Source organism: Bos grunniens, chromosome 6 (genome assembly GCF_055505025.1).
Source record: "Bos grunniens cultivar Pamir isolate PY7600 chromosome 6, Bosgru_T2T1.0, whole genome shotgun sequence".
Lineage (NCBI taxonomy): Eukaryota > Metazoa > Chordata > Mammalia > Artiodactyla > Bovidae > Bos > Bos grunniens.
This window is the reverse complement of record NC_141170.1, coordinates 98,830,916-98,850,354: the sequence shown is the minus strand read 5'-3', so window position 1 is coordinate 98,850,354 and position 19,439 is coordinate 98,830,916. Positions and strand designations below refer to the sequence as shown.

General features: G+C 41.3%; 1 protein-coding gene across 2 annotated transcripts in view; it reads right to left on the bottom strand.

Moving 5' to 3' along the window:
• The window catches only part of ARHGEF38 (Rho guanine nucleotide exchange factor 38), a 151,745-nt gene extending 135,719 nt beyond the window's left edge, over positions 1 to 16,026 (bottom strand). For both annotated transcript variants that reach the window (XM_086406904.1, XM_086406905.1), the window contains exon 1: positions 15,660 to 16,026. In XM_086406904.1, coding sequence (XP_086263030.1) covers positions 15,660 to 15,855 — 196 coding nt within the window. In that variant the 5' untranslated portion in view covers positions 15,856 to 16,026. The remainder of the gene's footprint in view (positions 1 to 15,659) is intronic.
• Between the last annotated feature and the right edge of the window lie 3,413 nt (positions 16,027 to 19,439).

Genomic DNA, 19,439 nt, shown 5'->3' with positions numbered 1-19,439 from the left:
AACATAACATAGAATTTACCATGTTAACCATTTTTAAGCTTCAATAAGTACATTCACATGGTTGTGCAACCATTCAGTTCAGTCAGTTCAGTCACTCAGTCGTGTCCGACTCTTTGCGACCCCATGAATCGCAGCACGCCAGGCCTCCCTGTCCATCACCAACTCCCGGAGTTCGCTCAGACTCACGTCCATCGAGTGAGTGATGCCATCCAGCCATCTCATCCTCTGTCGTCCCCTTCTCCTCTTGCCCCCAATCCCTCCCAGCATCAGAGTCTTTTCCAATGAGTCAACTCTTCGCATGAGGTGGCCAAAGTACGGGAGTTTCAGCTTTAGCATCATTCCTTCCAAAGAAATCCCAGGGCTGATCTCCTTCAGAATGGACTGGTTGGATCTCCTTGCAGTCCAAGGGACTCTCAAGAGTCTTCTCCAACACCACAGTTCAAAAGCATCAATTCTTCAGCGCTCAGCCTTCTTCACAGTCCAACTCTCACATCCATACATGACCACAGGAAAAACCATAGCCTTGACTAGACAAACCTTTGTTGGCAAAGTAATGTCTCTGCTTTTTAATATGCTATCTAGGTTGGTCATAACTTTCCTTCCAAGGAGTAAGGGTCTTTTAATTTCATGGCTAGAGTCACCATCTGCAGTGATTTTGGAGCCCAAAAAAAGAAAGTCTGACACAGTTTCCACTGTTTTCCCATCTATTTCCCATGAAGTGATGGGACCGGATGCCATGATTTTCGTTTTCTGAATGTTGAGCTTTAAGCCAACTTTTTCACTCTCCACTTTCACCTTCATCAAGAGGCTTTTTAGTTCCTCTTCACTTTCTGCCATAAGGGTGGTGTCATCTGCATATCTGAGGTTATTGATATTTCTCCTGGCAATTTTGATTCCAGCTTGTGCTTCTTCCAGTTCAGCATTTCTCATGATGTACTCTGCATATAAGTTAAATAAACAGGGTGACAATATACAGCCTTGACGTACTCCTTTTCCTATTTGGAACCAGTCTGTTGTTCCATGTCCAGTTCTAACTATTGCTTCCTGACCTGCATACAGATTTCTCAAGAGGCAGGTCAAGTGGTCTGGTATTCCCATCTCTTGAAGAATTTTCCACAGTGTATTGTGATCCACACAGTCAAAGGCTTTGGCATAGTCAATAAAGCAGAAATAGATGTTTTTCTGGAACTCTTTTGCTTTTTCCATGATCCAGTGGATGTTTGCAATTTGATCTCTGGTTCCTCTGCCTTTTCTAAAACCAGCTTGAACATTAGGAAGTTCATGGTTCACGTATTGCTGAAGCCTGGCTTGGAGAATTTTGAGCATTACTTTACTAGTGTGTGAGACGAGTGCAACTGTGCAGTAGTTTGAGCATTCTTTGGCATTGCCTTTCTTTGGGATTGGAATGAAAACTGACCTTTTCCAGTCCTGTGGCCACTGCTGAGTTTTCCAAATTTGCTGGCATATTGAGTGCAGCACTTTCACAGCATCATCTTTCAGGATTTGAAATAACCGCCATCCATTTCCAGAATTTTTTCATCTTCCCAAACTGAAACTCTTGGACCCATGAAACACTAACTCCCTACTCTCCTTTCCCCAGTTTCTGGCAACCACTTTTTGTCGGTGTGTATTTGACTATTTCAGGTACCTCTTTTACTTGGAATCATATAATTTTGTTTTTATTTAGTTGCTCAGTCATGTTCAGCTCTTTTGTGACCCCATGGACTGTAGCCAGCCAGGCTCCTCTGTCCATGGAATTCTCTAGGCAGGAATACTGGAGTGGGTTGCCTTTCCTTTTCCAGGAGATATTCTGGACCCTGGTATGGAACCCTCATTTCCTGGATTAGTAGGCAGATTCTTTGCCACTGGGCTACCAGAGAAGCCCAGAATCATATAATACTTGTATTTTTGTGTCTGGCTTATTTCACTTAGCATCATGTCTTCAAGATTCATCCCTGTTGTAGCCCGTGTCAAAATTTCATCCCAAACTTTTTTGTTCACGTGTCAGTTAAATTGTTTGGATTAACTGTACCTCCAATACATGGACTGTATTAATGTATTGCATAATTATAAGGAATAGACAAAAATAGATATTTTCAAAAGATAAGACTAAAAACTAAACTCATTTTTCCTTTTATAATGAATTGTCTCAAAATCTCTGGGACTTCCCATACCTTTCTTTGGATACCACTGCTAGAGAACATGAAAAGGCATTGAGGGGAATATGAAGCAGAGGAGTGATATAGTTTAACATTCTGACCGAGTTTTCCATCAAACATTCTCCTCTTGCTCTGTGCTCTATAGTTAGTGAGGAGGGGTAGTTTTCAAAGACTAGATAATTCAAATCATTTGGTTTATATTTTTAGAATAGAAGGTTCTAATCAATTTATCAAGTGTATCCCTCATTCATTGCAATTGCATATCTTTCCAACTTCAGTCCACATAAAACATTTTATTGAAAGCATAAAATACAGCTCCTGGAAAGTACCGACTAGTCACTGTGGTTTTTAAGATTGCAGGTGAATATGCTGGTAGAACTTAAGGGTGTCTTAATATTTTTGAGTATTGTTCAAAATTGTATCAAAATCAGTCTATTCCCTAAAAACAAACTGCAAAAGAGGTACTACTAAAAACTACAAAAGCGAAGTCACTGTCGTGTCCGACTCTTTGCAACCCCATGGACTGTAGCCCACCAGGCTCCTCAATCCACGAATTTTCCAGGCAAGAATATTGCAGTGGGTTGCCATTTCCTTCTCCAGGGATCTTCCTGACCCAGGGATCGAACCCTGGTCTCCCATATTGCAGCCAGGTGCTTTACTGTCTGAGCCACCAGGGAAGCCTACTAAAAACTGGTTAGAACAATAGAGTTCATATTGGTTGAAAAAGTATGGATCTTGGAGCCAAGTAGACCTCAGTATAACTCTGACATCACCACTTACTAGCTGTGAAACACTTGGCAGGTGCCTATACTTTTGTTAACCTTCATTTTATTATCTATAAATATTTGACAATAACTTCTTAGCAAAGTTGTTAAGAGTATGAAATGATGTAATGTTCCTGTGTGCCTTCTACAGATGCTAGTTGGTATTAGTATTGTCTTTTCCATCTTTGAAGCCCAAACAGAAAAACCAGTTTTATTACCTTGTTCCATGTACTAGGACATATTTAATCCCTTTTTCTGGAATGCCCTCTTCTATCCCCTCTCCCCAGAAAAAAATCCAAACTGGATTTCAAGATTCAGATTTCAGTGTCTCTTATTTTGACATTTTTAAAGGTCCAATTAAGCTGTTTCTCATCACAATTCCTATACTGATTTACTTATGTCTCTAATATAATAACAACCACTAATTTGGCATCAGTGCTGTGATGAGCTGACCAATTCCCCTTCAGGAAAAAAAGGACTTATTACCCCTATTCTGGGAGTGTCACCAGCCAACAGCTCCTTTTTAGGAATCATCTCAGATGAGAGTACCTCTCAGGTCATCTCTCTCCCCAGGGTGTCCCCATCCAATAATTGAAGGGTGATATAATGGTCTAGGACCTCCAGATCACTGAGACAACTCCAAAAGATCATCTCATCTTCAGAACTTGCCTTAGAGTAAGCTAAGGCTTCCACTGAGACCAAGTCACAGCTAAACTTTTCTCTTTCTCTCCCAGTCCTCTGCCTGTCTTTTTTCTTCTCCAGGTCGTCATAAGGACATTCCCTAATAAACCCCCTGCACTCAAATTTCTATCTCAGAATCTGCAACCCAGGAACCCAAACTGCAGCCTTACTTCATGCACTTATTGCTACAACTACTGGTTCATGGCCTGTCTCACTGTATAGTCTGGGTTTAATTTGGTTTATCTTTATATTCTCAGGATCTAGTATCTGGTTGGTATGAACTAGGTATCAGCTTGTTGGATAAATTCAATAAAACTGAGATTTCATAATCTCTGGCCAAGAAATTTTTTCTATTTTCTTGTTTAATTAAATTTATTTATAGCCTCTCTTTTTGCAAAAAGGGAAATGAGAGGAGTTAACTCAAAAACTGATTCCAATTAAGTAGTAGGGAAATTGAATGCCAGAATTGTGAAAGCCAATATACCAATGCTAAGGATTAACATAGTTGTAGTGAGTCATTGAATAGTTTTGAATCATTGAGTAAGTAGTCTTTGAGCTGAGCATCTACCATATACCAAGCACTGCTAAAGTGTTAAAATGAGACTAACTCTCTTCCCCCAAGGAAAATTATGTTCAAGTGAAAGAGAAAGGCAACAATAGAATAAAACAGCATAATTCTAGAGAGCTGGTGTGAAGGACACTGCAGGGGATCAGTAAATACCATCCCCCAAATATGTCTTACTGGCGTGTTCATTACTTTGAGCCGAAGGCAGTTGGGAAGCACCAGATTCAGGCAGGGCTCTCTGCCCTTCCTGTATCAGGAAGAGGAGAGAATTCTTATCACCAGAGATGAGGAGTTGACATCATGATGAGTCTGTACAAACAAACATTACTAAAATAACCTTTATATTCTGTTAGTTTCCCTCATATGTTTCCTTTTTACTTCTTCACAATTTAATACCCCCAGCTCAAAACCCCTTTTCCTTTGTCTTGGCACATTTCCAGAATTTATCACTCTTTCTTAAAATGATATATAAGCCCCTGGGTCTAACTGCTTTGGGATTCTCACTTCTTTCTATGAAGTCTTCTGTGCCAAGTAAAAATATTAACATCAAATAAAATATACACGCACTTTATCCTTTTATTCTGTCTCTTGTGGCCCCCAGCCACAGAACCTCAGAGAATAAAGGGAAAGGCTGTCCTCCCCTCTTTCACTGCAGGTAGTATGGTCTGGAATGACTCTCCCAGAAGGTGAGCAAAGATCTCAGTGAGGAGAATCCATTCTTTCAGATATTTGGAGGAAGGAAATTTTAGTAGGGGCAGGGAGATGCAGCTGATACAAAGGCCAGGAATTAGGTACAAAAGCGAGTCTGAGTTTCAGGTGGCTAAACATGATAAATTGCTTGCTTTTATCTGGAAAGGTAACATATTCTAGGAGAAGGCAATGGCAGCCCACTCCAGTACTCTTGCCTGGAGAATCCCAGGGATGGGGGAGCCTGGTAGGCTGTCGTCTATGGCGTCGCACAGAGTCGGACACGACTGAAATGACTTAGCAAGAACAACATATTCTAATTTTTAGGAGGAGCCAAAGTTTTTCCTTGAATAAACCTGGATGGCACTGAAAGAGATGAACAATGTCTTCATCAACTATTCCACAACAAAGACCGAAGCAGAAATCTGCAACAGCCTTTGCAGTGACATTGGAGACCTAACATTAGGAAGCATTCAGAAAAGACAATTTCTGTGAGGGGCACAGTGTCTCAGCGTACTTAAAGCAACAGCTAGATGACATGACCTTTAGGTTTTCTTCTTTAAGAGCTAGGTGTCAGACTGTCAAGATCGTATCTACTCTCAAGGGCCTCAGTGCAGGTATTACTAAGTCTCCATTTCTTCTCTGACTCATTAATCAAGGAAAAAATTGTTTGGAACAACCTGGGACAAAGGCTTTTAATCATAACATTCTATTTCCTGCTGCATTTAAGACTCGCAATTTAGACTAGCTACATAGAATTCTACGGAAATATCACCTACCCAGATAAAGAACTACTTGTTTTCAGCATATAATTCCATTTTTTTCATTTGCAAATGCACACACCACCACCACCCATTGCTATAAAATAGGGGTTTTAATTTTTTAGATGTGTTTAAATTTTAATGAGATGCAAATAAATGATAACAGGCATAAAATTAAGGAAATGGTGTCAAGATACCCAAGGAAGTGGGAAATGGAGAGGAGATGATTAAGCTATTACAATAGGGCAGATTTGCTTAACCTACCTTTGTAATTTTGTTTCCTAATAATTAAACCAAGAGATAGCACTTATTAAATAGCAACAATACTCCCACAGAGGAATGTCACAATAATGCCAGAGAAAGAATGTAACTTCCAAAATGAAAATGTTAGCAGATCTAGTTTTATCATAGTAGCAGAGGGTTGTCAGCACATCACACAGCATGTATCACAATCCTCAAAGTGCTTTGACTTCTTATTACTAATAAGCCACACAGACAAAATATCTAGTAAGACAATGAATGTGATACATTCGATTTTTGCATATATTTATAGCACTTGTAATCAAATCTAAACTCTACCACCTGAAGGAGTTCAAGACATGCCACCCCCAAATTTGCTACCATGGTCATTTGAGTTGAGAGCACTTGAAAAGCAGCAAATGCAGGGAGAGGCTTTCTGTGTACCCCCTTATCTGCCTGGAGATAGATCCTCCAAAAGGAGCTCAGCTGTCAACCAGGGGAGGTTCACTCCTCTCACAGGACAGGAAACTAGAAGTAATACCACAGGTGGACAGACTTTGTCACCAACCTCTCTCTGCAATTCTAAGTCCATCTTTCCTTATTTACTCTCCCCTATTTACTTATTTACTCTCCTCCCCTTCCTCTAGCAAGATAGTTTATAAGCTCTCTGATTCTAACCTTTTTTGAGGTATTTACTTCTTTTTTCATGTGAAGCCACCCCCCCTGCCCCAGTACATAATATTTAAAATGAATATACTTGTATACTTTTTCTCCTGTTAATCTGCCTGTTATTTCATAGATCCAGCTTTTGAATGTAGGAGGGTAGAGAGAAAGTCATTTCTCCTTTATATATCTATTTTTTCAACTATAAAGCCAGAACTGAGAAAGTGTTGGGATCAAATGACAATGTGTGAATGCCCTGGCCGAGGGCTTCCCATGTGGCACTAGTGGTAAAGAACCTGCCTGCCGATACAGGAGACGCAAGAGTTGTAGCTTTGATCCCTGGATCTGGAAGATCCTCTGGACAAGGGCATGACAACCCACTCCAGTACTCTTGCCTGGAGAATTCCATGGACAGAGGAGCCTGGTGTGCTACAGTCCATGGGGTCGCAAAGAATTGGACACAACTGCAGTGCATTGGAGAAGGAAATGGCAACCCACTCCAGTGTTCTTGCCTGGAGAATCCCATGGATGGAGAAGCCTGGTAGGCTGCAGTCCATGGGGTCGCACAGAGTTGGACATGACTGAAGTGACTTGGCGGCAGCAGCAGCAGCAGCAGTGACAGCATGCACGACATGGCTGTTGGAGGATGGCAGTCATGCTGTCTTCCTTCCCTTCCTTTTCTCTTTCCACAGCTTAGTATAGAAGAAAGGCTATGTCCTGAACATAGACAACAGTACTAAGCAGCCTCCTTTGGGGCCTGGAGCAAGTGTACAAACGGAGGCCAACATCCCTTATCTACAAAATAAAAAGTTGTAAATCAAGCTGGCAAATTGTTAAATATGTTATCGCCTTCTATCTTGATAAATACACTTTCATAACAATCCAGAAGGCCAAGTTCAAGTTTAGATTTCTCAGGTCCCTCAGAGTTTCATGCCAAAATCTGGCAGGAGGCCCTGGGGGTACAATCCTTCTCCCCAGTCATGAGGCTTGTATCCCTACCCTTCCTTCTACCCACTTCCCCACCCACAAGGGGTCTGCTAGGCCTGGTGTGAACACCTCAGCGTGATCAAGCTCCAGACACATCTGCATAAGCAATGGACCCTGGAGTCAAAGGGTGTGCACCCCTGCAACTACAGTCTGTCCTAAGGAGAAACTGAATGGAAGAGGTTCCAGCAGGTCTTGGAGCCAGTATTTGGGCCTGTTGAACAGAAAATCCCATGGTTCTAGATACCCTGAACTCAGTCTAGAAATGAGAATAAGGATCCCAGGCAGGCAGGAACCTTGGGCCCCAAGGACTCCTCATCTGCTTGGTAGAAAGGGGGTGATGGGGGGCACTCTAAAGCCTCGCCTGAAGCCAAGTCTTGCCTCGTTCTCAGGGTGACACTGTTGAAAAGTTTAGAAATTCCTGCCATAATTCCATCATCACCAGGAAACCAATGCCCACAAACATACTGAACTTAATATGATTATGGTATCAAGAAAAAGTAATTCTACAAAAAACGATTTTCTACTTTTCCTGTATCAACAGAAACAAAGATGAATATAGCTTGAGTGCTCACTCGTCTTTTCCCAGCTCTATCACTAAAGTGACTTCTATTTCTACTCATGCTTATCTATGGGAATTCCCTCCCACCCTCCCTCTCTTCTTCCTTCCTTCCATTCACTCCTCCCGCCCTCTTGATTTCTCATTTTGTGTTTTGATAAACCCATCATGTTGATGGACAAAAAAAACAATGAGAGGCTGAATTTGCTAGTTTTACGAAAGTTATAAGGCTTCCCTGATGGCTCAGGCTGTAAAGAAATCTGCCTGCAATGTGGGAGACCCAGGTTGGATCTCTGAGTTGGGAAGTATTCTTGCCTGGAGAAATATCTAGAGGTACATCAGTTAAACGTGGAAGAAATAAATTTTCCCATCTCAATGGAATAGCTCAAACTTCCTTGATTTCTAGGACTCTGTTTATTTGATGCATATGTGTCCTCTAAAAACTGCAAAACGCCTTTACTGGAAAAGAGAGTAAAATAAGCTTTTTAAAATGTCTTCGCACATGATGAAAGAGAAATCACTTAGTTTCAAAAGTACCTTGCCTTTTTTTTTTTTTCCTGTAGCTTATTTATTTTATCTTATTTTTATTGGAATATAAGGTTGTGTTAGCGTCTGCTGCACAACATGAATCAGCCCTATGTCCCCTTCCTCTTGAGCCTCCCTCCCACTCCCCCATTCCATCCCTCTAAGTCATCACAGAGCACCAAGCTGAGCTCCCTGTGCTATACAGCGGCTGCCTTTTATAAATATTTGCCATTCAAACTGTGAAACACACCTTATTTTTGTTGGTGTCACATTACTGATCCAAGTACTTCCCATTTCACTAAAAGCAAGTAAAGGGGAATGAGTTACTTTACACTCAAAGAACAAAGGCAGCAACAAAAAAAGACCCATGGCCCCAGGATAGAAACTGGGACAAACAGCTGGACAACTACTTTTATTCCACCCTTCATTACTCCCTGAACAAAAATCAGCAAATCTGCCAGTATTGACGACTCCTCTTGCTTGTATTCTCAAAAGTCATTACAAATTAAATGTTCCCATAATCTGACCAAGTCTAATCTAGTCTTTTACCTCATACTGCAAAATATATTATTCTGTATAAAGTCCATGCAGAAGAGTGGTTTGTTCATTAACGTCCATAGTAAGAACATCTCAGGCTTTCATAAAAACAAGCCATCAATCCTTTTATGATGAAAATGATATGATAGGCTTTGCAAAAAAGAAAGCATCACGGAACTAACATGAACTGGAGATGTGCCTTTTGTGTTGTTATCTGCCAGTGTGAGGACATTTAACCCACCATTCTCTCTTTCACCTGACACTTGATAAGCAAAAATACGCATTGGTCAAAAAATTAACCAGAGGCTTACTGAGGCCATAGAGGATGAAAGTAACTGCGCAACTACCTTGGTCATTTTGGGCTGTTGTAACAAATGTACCATAAATAGGGTGGTTTAAACCATGAACATTTGTTTATCACAGTTGGGAACTCCAAGGTCAAGGTTCAAGGTGCTGGTGAGGCCCCCTTCCTTGTGGACAGATGTCTGTCATTTCACATCCTTACATGGCAAAGGGCAGAGAGAGAGGGAGCAAATCTCTCATATCTTATAATAGCACTAAACCTATTTATGAAAGCCCCACCCTCCTGAGCTAATTACCTCCCAAAAGTCCCTCTCCAAATACCATCACGTTGGGGGTTAAGCTTCAATAAATGCATTTTGGGGAAACATAAACATTCATCCCATAGCATGCACACTGAAAGGAAACCAATAATGTCAGCTATATCAATCATATAGGGTTTGTAGAAAAGGCTGTTGAATGTTAATCAATAAACTTTTTATTAAAAGTTTCAATCATTAAAGAAGTATGTCTCAAGTACACACACACACATACAACTTAATCTGTAGCTACATACAGTAGACACATCAGACAGATGAATGATCTGTATATTCACAGACACTTGTGCGTAACTGTTTAAATGAGGTGCGTTTCAAATATAGAGTTCACACATACAGTCATATACAAAATCATTTCCCAAAGAAAAAACTTTTAACAACTAGCCAGTAAATTTCCCTTGCTTCGATCATTCTCCATGGCTCCCAGTAAAAAACTCTCAGCTCCCAGTGAGGGGCTGAGCAAGCTGGGACACTAAAATGATGTAACTTTTGTTGTTATGATTGGAAGAAGAGCAGTGAGCTGAGGTATGGCCTGGTGTGCTCTGAAAGGCAGAATTATTTGTCAAAAGGGCAATTCTGTGCACTGTTACCTCGAATATATTTGTTTATTTTTATTGAAGAATCTTGTTTATGAACAGAGACATATATCCTCACATATGAAGACACAGGGCTCTTAATTCAGGCCTTCATATCTTTCCTCCTACTGATTCCCTGCCTAGACTGGATGGTTCAAGGCATTCATTCTATTTGAACATTACTGAGGGCTTCCCATGTGTTGGGCATGATTCTAAGTACAAAGACAGAAAGTTAGTGAGACAGATATGGCCTCTTGTACCAACTGGCAGGGGTGGGAGTGGCAAGAGATGGGAGAGGAAATGGGTCAATAATAAGCAATAAACAAGGAAACAAACACCATTATTTCAGACAGAGATAAGCTCAACAAAGACTTTAAAACGCCTTTCTCTCCCAATTCCGCACCTTCACCCCATTCCTACCTTATCATCTCTGAGTGCAGTGTTTTCTAACAACCTCTCTGCCCAACCCTGATCCAGGCGCCTTTGGAGTAAAGGTCAGATGCTTTTTCTTATTGATTTTGTAGTTGTAATTCCTGGCACATATTGTTTTTTGCTTACCATATAACATATTCAATAAATGCTAATTAACTGAAATGAATCTGTTGAAAAAACAAGCCACTAACAGTAGGCTTAGCATCGAACTATTATTGTACAACTTAAGGCTTAGTAAGAATGATGTGATTATAATCTCTTACAAAGATTTTATGATGTTCTCATAGGAATCATGGTCTATCGTTTAACTTAGTAGCTCTCATCCCTCCCTTACCATTTTTAAAATATTACAACTTAAGATTCACACTACTAAAGTGATGTTGGTCAGAAATTGAATAGAACAGATAAACTGTATAGTTGAGAGGTGAGCCCAGAGATGCTGAAGACAGATCTAACATCTTCCAGAACCCTAGAGAACTTGCTTACAGGGACAGAGCAATGAATTGTATTACTCAGATAGTGACACAGTCCTGAAGGACAAGCAGTGCTCAATCAATAATTTGAGGCTGCTTTCCACTACTGGAAACCACTGTGACCTCATGATGGCTCTGGCCATCTGTCTGTGGGCTCTAACCAGCTCAGGTCTTTGTTCACTGCCTCCCAGGGAGCTATCAGTTCCAAGGTAGGCAGAAGAAAAACTCTTGGCATTGCAATAATAAAGAGTTTCTTAGGGTGACTTAGGGCTTCACAGGTAGCACTAGTGGAAAACAGTCTGCCCACCAAGGCAGGGGGCACAAGATGCTGGTTCGATCCCTGGGTTGGGAAGATCCCCTGGAACAGGAAATGGCAACTCACTCCAGTGTTCTTGCCTGGGAAAGCCCATGGACAGAGGAGCCTGGCGGGCTACAGTCCCTGGGGTTGCAAGAGTCAGACACAACTGGGCATGCAAACAAAGGTGACTTAGGACTCATCTGTGTGACAGTGGGAAGAGGACAGACCAGAGTGCAAACCACAGAACTGACTGCTTCCGACAACAATGAGAGATGCCCTCTATTGTTGCCAAAGCAATTATAGAAGAATCATACTAAAAGTGCTATTAGGTTTTAGAGATCAGCCATGGATTTTATTGAATTGCATCTTTAAAATCTTACTTATCAGGAGGCCAGCCCATCTTTACCAGCTCTAATGTGCTCCTCTGTACTCTGACAGGTCTAGGACCATGGATTAACTCCTGAGTCTTTCCTTCCAAGACAGGATCCAACAGAGCATAGAAAAACCACAACTCCAGTGGCAAACATGAGAAGCCTGAAGTCTTCTGCAGAATAACCAATAAACATCTACTGTACTTTGTGGCCACAGACTTTTCTTTCTTTTAGCTAAGTTTAGGAAGTGAAAGCAAAAAATATTTTCTGTTTTTATTCTGCTAATGGATCAAAAAAATACTGAATTAGTGAATCTCACAAAGAAGAAACATTATTAGAGACAAAGCAGTGGGTTTTTCCTGAATTTCTTATTTGTCTCTTTCTCAAAAGACAGAGTTGAAACAGATTGAAAGTGAAAGTCACTCAGTCGTGTCCAACTCTTTGTGACCCCATGGACTATACAGTCCATGGAATTCTCTAGGCTAGAGTACTGGAGTGGATAGTTGTTCCCTTCTCCAGGGGATCTTCGCAACCCAGGGATCGAACCCAGGTCTCCCACATTGCAGGCGGATTCTTTACCAGCTGAGCCACAAAGGAAGCCTGAAATAGACTAGTAGATTAAAAAATGTGGGTTAATAAAGGGCAAGTCTTGTTCTATCATTGTGGTACCCATCATTTCTAAAATTGAAAATAACTGCTGTTTATGAAGCACGGTGTGTCAACCAATATTCTAGATGTTTCATGTAATTATCTAATTTCATTCTGCCAATAACACTATGTGGTAGGTGTAATTTTCTTACTTTCATAGACAAAGAAATTGAAGCTCAGAAATTTTCAGTGATTTACTCAGTCTTATAGGTAGTAAACTGAAGTGCCAGGATTGGAAACAGAATGTGTATGACTTTAGCACTTTCATTCTTTACTGGGGAAGAAAAGCAGCCCTGTCTGCCCCAGTAAGACTTCCCCAGTGGCTCAGTGTGGCTCAGGTAGCTGTATGAAAGCTCATACAGGAGACACAAGAGATGCGGGTTTGATCCCTGGGATGGGAAGGTCCCCTGGAGAAGGAAATGACAACCCACTCCACTATTATTGCCTGAAGAATCCCACAGACAGATGTGGGCTACAGTTCATGGGGTCACAAACAGTCGAACATGACTGAGCATGCATGCACGCACACTGCTCCAGCAAAGAAGGGGAGAGAATCCATCCCCAGATTCCCTCCTTGGGCTTCATTTCTGTGCTTCCCAGGCTCCTCCCTGTGGCCATGTACAACAAGCCTTTCCCAGGCTGGAATGGGAGTGTGGGATCACCCCCTTCCCAGGGCCTTTTGATGTTCTCTTGTGGAGAACCAAGACCCCTGAGGCAACTGCCCACAGTTTTGCCCTGCTCCACTGGGGAGGGTAACTTTCTTTTCCCTCAGGCAAACAGCTCCTGTCACATCCAGATCTGTTCAAGCAGAAGTAAGTGCTCGTGGCCAGTGATTTCTTGGGCTCCAAAGGCTGAGTGTGTACCTAAAGCATAGGTTTTAACTTGTTGTTCACCTTTGGCAAAAACAACTTCTTGTGTAAGGAACACTCCTAGCACCCAGATCATGTTCTCCAAATACCATTCCCCATTGAAATCAATAGATATTTTGGGCTTCCCTGATAGCTCAGTTGGTAAAGAATCCACCTGCAATGTGGGAGACCTGGGTTCGATCCCTGAGTTGGGAAGATCCCCTGGAGAAGGGAAAGGTTACCTACTCCAGTATTCTGGCCTGGAGAATTCCATGGACTGTACAGTTCATGGGGCCGCAAAGAGTTGGACACGACTGAGTGACTTTCATTGAAAGGAAACAGTCTCCTTGGAGAAATGGCAGTCTGGTTCTTGGGAGCCTCCTCAAGATGCTATGTTTCCTGGTTCCTGGCTGGAATCAGCCATGCCTGAACAGATCTAGATATCAGTTGCTAAGATCAGAGAAGGAGAAGAGAACTAGATATCATAAGCCTCCAGGTGAAAAAGCATGGTGCTCCCATGAAGTAGTCTTGCCAGGAAAATCAAACCTGAATCTGATCAACACTAGATCTGACCACCAACTGACAGAAGAGCAGACCACGGTGGAGCTTGTCTGCAACCCTGGGGGAATGGATGCAACTAGCAAAGTCCTGACTGTAAAGCAGTTTGAGGTAAACCACCAGATTTCTTCAACAAACGAATTGCAAGGAGAGAGAAGAAAAGGAACCCTATATGATAAAAGAGAGTTAAAAGTAACCCATCTCACTGTGCAGAACTTACTGCGATCCTAATTTAAACAAACACTATTTTAAAATTTTATTACGTTTATGAGATGTCTTTGTTTTTTAATCTGACTGCATCTTTGATGATACTAAGGAATTATTGGAGAGTTTAGGGTACGATTATCATATTGTGGTTATGGTTTTTGTCTTAACCTTCTTATACTTACAAGTACATGCAGAAATATCTAAAGATATTGCCGATACAGATATTGATATATTTGATATTATCATATCTTGGATTAGCTTCAAAATTATGTGAGTGCAAAAATGTCCCCCCCCAAAATAAATAAATAAAATTTTGTTTATGAAAAAAAAATTTTGCATGCTTTCCAATTTATCCATATCCTTGAGAATAAATTATTTCAAAGTTCAAACAATACCCCTTTCCTATTAAAAAAAATTCTTTAGTTATAAGAGTCAACTTTGCATTTTAATCCTGAGCTATATTTTTTTAAAAGTATGAACTCATAGCAGGAATCTTAAATATTTAATTTACATACATTTAACTTATTTAATTTAATTTGCATCACTAAATCCAAGCACATTTTTTTTTTATGAAAGGGACCTTCTAAATACAAGCTTGTCCCATTGGTCTTTCTAGTTTCATGGTAGTTTTTCAGTCCAGAATGACAGCTCATGGTGGGATAATGAGCCCTCAACCACAGTGTGCCTCAAAGAGGGAGATCACATAACAGGTATCTGATTAAAATGTTGCATGATATCCACATCAAAATGAAGTTGACTAGAACAAATGACCTTCAAGAGAAAAGAAGAAGAAAAAGAGAGGGTGCATGGGAAGGAAGAGCAATTCAGGACCTAAAACAGGACGTGTTATAATAACTGTGCCAGATTATCTTATGACCATCACAAAATAAACTGAAGTTATTTCCTCAATTCAGTCTAAGCATGCTAAGCATCTCTTACCATATTCGGATGTTACTTGATTCACTCTAAAGGAATGAACATCTATGTGATTTTTCAAGAAATCCTATTATACTATCCAGTGACTATAACATTCCTTATTTTTCACAGATGTGGTTGTACTTTCATGCCCCTATTTAAGATAACCACAATCACAGTTCACTACAATTACCTGGATAGATCTCCTGGTGTGACATCTCACACCTATCTGTTGAGATAAACTATCTTGTGTAGGGTTCTAAATCATTTGCTCTTTAGTGCTTCTGGCTTCTTAAATCGGGTGGAGGAGGGAGAAGCAAGGTAAGGGAAGGTGGCAGACAAAAAAAGACATGGTACTATTAAGAATAATTTAGAATTGGCTCTTTAACTCTGGAAGGACATAATAAATTTGTACTATAATTTATGAATTACACTTCCTTCATTTTTCTTATTTTCTTACTTTCCTTCTTATAGAGGAAGGTGATGTTTGCTCTTCTCCTCTACCTTGAATGTTTTCTTTGTAAATGGAAGAGTAGGAAGGAAAGAGCTGGGAGTGCGGTAACCCCCGGCCCACTGGTTTCTTGTAGGTTACCTTGTAATTTCTGGTTGTACTCGCTCCTGTCAGACTGGCTCCTCCTCAAGGTACCAGAGTGGTCCCCAGGAACACTGCTCTCAACCACAGTGTCAGTCTTCCTTCTCTCCAGCATATAGAGCCTGGGCCTCAGGAAGGGCAGATTCTTTTTCTTGGTGCCCATGTTTTCTTTCCCGGGAGCTTCTTTGGGCTCCATCGGAGGCTGAGACCACTTTGAGAGGCCGGCGGGCAATCGCTGGCTGCTAAAGGGCCTCCCGGGTGAAGGTTACAACCCCAGCCTGAGGAGTTTAACTGCCTCCTTCCAACCAACCGGCTTCTCTCCAGGGTGACCTGTCTGTGACTGCCACCTCCACGGAGTCCCGGGGCTCCACCCCTATGAGGTCATTCTTTTTTATACCTAGAATCCAACAGGGGAAGCTGCCACCTGTTACCTGAGAGACCTGCCACACCAAGCTAGGCAAAGCAGGGACTCCGCCGTCACATGCTGCTGAAGCAAACAAAAATCCCATTGTGTGGGGCGAGGGCTGGGGGTGCGGGGGGTGGGGAAAGGGAATAAGGTGAGGCGGGAGGAGGGGAAGCACGCCTGTGTAACCTGCGGCTTATGGGTTTAGTGTGCGCCTCTGGGTGTGGACAGGTGCCCTGGGACACGGAGCTGTTTCTGCTGCCTGGAGGCAGATTGAGCTCCTATGTGACTTTCAGCTAGAGTCACCCACATGTGACTGCGGAGCTTGTGTGGGGCCGTGAGAATTTGCGTTTACATCACAACATTGGAGACAGATTTTTTTCTTTTTTGAAAGGATTACTGTGCTCACTCAAAGTCATGCTTCTGCCTTTGAACACTGAGCACTCACAGATTGTTTGCTAAAAACATACATGCCAAACCCTGATCCACAATCCTGAGAAAACAAGTGTTTACACTGGCCAGGGGTCAGGCACTTAGCATTGTGGGAAAGACCTGGAGCCTTTTCAATATCTTGCTCTCCACTTGCTGCCCTAGGTTGAAATAAGTCCTTTCACAGCCCAGGCCCATCCTTCTACACCCTGGTCCTGGGGAAAATCAGCACTGTGCCTATGTGTGATGTCCGAAGGATCTTTTCCCTCTCTTTCGCAGATGGAGTGCTGGAGAAAAGCAGCTGACCTTGGGGAAATGAGAGGAGGGGAAGGGTTTGAAAGTGAGAAAAGTCACTTAGAAATTGGAAAGGCCTGGGGAAGAGGGAGGGTAGAGAGGCAAATAGTGATGGGCCTTTCATTAATTTTTTTGAAGTTGTTTTTCCTTGTATTTTCTGAGATTTCTCAAGGGGGAAGTTCTCAGAATCTCTGGGAATGTGCAGAGTGTTTTGTATGCCCTCATTAAAGAAAAGAGACCCGAAGGAGAAAAATAGGTTCCTTTTTTGCTGTAAAGGGACGGCCAAAATCTAGCTTTGTGCTGCCCATTTTGAATCGTGGTTAATTCTTGTTAGACAAGATTTTAAAATGAAGAAAAAGAGAAAAAAAAAATATTTCCAACTCCGAGTGTGTGGGCTGAATAAAATTTGCATAATTACCTTAAAAGATAAATGACAAATCTTCACCCACTATAGAGACATCTATATATAGCTTGGCATATTGAATGGCTTGTATTTAATATAATTGATAGTCTTTTTAACAAGCCGTCCCAAATACATTTAATAAATGCTTCTCAAGGCACATTCACTGCTAAGAGGTGAAATAAGCTTTTTTTTTTTTTTTTTTAATTCACATTAAAAATGCCTCAGTTGTATTCTACTATTATATATACATATATGTGTAATGTATGTTGTGTTTATTTACCTGGTTACTGACAGACATATGCTGTTAGATATAGTGCTAGTGCAAAATTGTGCAATTGGAACCGCAGGACTTACGGGAAATACGTGGTTAGGGTTAAAACACTCAGAAACTTTGTCAGAGACCAACTAAAAAAAGATAAAAAAAAAACTGAAAAAAAAAATGGTAGCATGGTTTTACTTGTGATAAATGGCTAAGAAATAGATAAATACTACAATAAACGTGGCTCTTTGTATTGAAACAGCACTAAACATTGCTTGTGGAAGTGAGTAGTAGAAGGGTTACAGCTGTAAGTCATGAGGAAATGATGAAAGCGGTGGTATTTAAAGTCAGATGGAAATGTACATCACCACATGTGGATGGGTGTGGCTAGTACAGCAGGCCCTGAACTGAAGGGCCTGGTAATCTTGAGGGGTGTTCATGCATGAGTTTTGTGTACATCCCCATGGCTCAGGGCATCTGGATATGGTTTTCTGCATTCACCTAATGTTTCAAGTAGATAAAATCACGCATAAGCAAATGTGAAATTGTGTTACACTCAAAGAGTTCCCTAATATATCACTTTTGTTGAAACAAATTTATGTTTTCAAAGCAAGAATAGCAGAACTGGCTGTGGTAACTTTATTATATTTTAAAATTTCACCAGTTGAGAAGATACACAATATATTTTTGGGGGGCTCCAAAATCACAGCAGATGGTGATTGCAGCCATGAAATTAAAAGACGCTTACTCCTTGAAAGGAAAGTTATGACCAACCTAGATAGCATATTGAAAAGCAAAGACATTACTTAGCCAACAAAGTTCCATCAAGTCAAGGCTATGGTTTTTCCAGTGGTCATGTATGGATGTGAGAGTTGGACTGTGAAGAAAGCTGAGTGCTGAAGAATTGATGCTTTTGAACTGTGGTGTTGGAGAAGACTCTTGAGAGTCCCTTGGACTGCAAGGAGATCCAACCAGTCCATCCTAAAGGAAACCAGTCCTGGGTGTTCATTGGAAGGACTGATGCTGAAGCTGAAACTCCAATACTTTGGTCACCTCATGCAAAGAGTTGACTCATTGGAAAAGATCCTGATCCTGGGAGGGATTGAGGGCAAGAGGAGAAGGGGATGACAGAGGATGAGATGGTTGGATGGCATCACTGACTCGATGCACATGAGTTTGGGTGAACTCCGGGAGTTGGTGATGGACAGGGAGGCCTGGCGTGCTGGAATTCATGGGGTTGAGAAGAGTCGGACACGACTGAGGGACTGAACTGAACGAATTGAATAGTTACCATGAATTGCCTGGTGACTCAGACAGTAAAAAAAATCTTCCTGCAATTCAGGAGACCTGGATTTGATCCCTGGGTCAGAAAGATCCCCTGGAGGAGGAAATGGCAACCCACTCCAGTATTCTTGCCTGGAGGATTCTATGGACAGAGGAGCCTGGCGGGCTACAGTCCATGGAGTCACAAAGAGTCATACACAACTGAGTGACTAACACATACACTATGAATTCAGTAGTAAATATATTTTGCAATTTATTCACAACAGTTTCTATGTCAACTTTAAAAATAATAGATAAATTCTTTCAAAACCGTCTTTTAATCAATCAACGAATGGGGCAGACCTTGTTAATAGCTTTCTTGATGTTCATTCCTACCACCTCCCACTGCATGCTATTCCTTGTCAACAGACCCTTACTTTGTTCCAGGTGACATTAGGCTTGGCCAATTATAATGATAATGTTGTGTCCATTTTCTAGTTGCTGTCTAGGTTGGTCATACCTTTTCTTCCAAGAAGCAAGTGTCTTTTAATTTTATGGCTGCAGTCATCATCTGCAGTGATTTTGGAGCCCAAAAAAATAAAGTCTGTCATTGTTTCTATTGTTTCCCCATCTATATGCCATGAAGTAATGGGACTGGATGCCATGATCTTAGTTTTTTGAATGTTGAGCTTTAAGCCAACTTTTTCACTCTCCTCTTTCACTTTCATC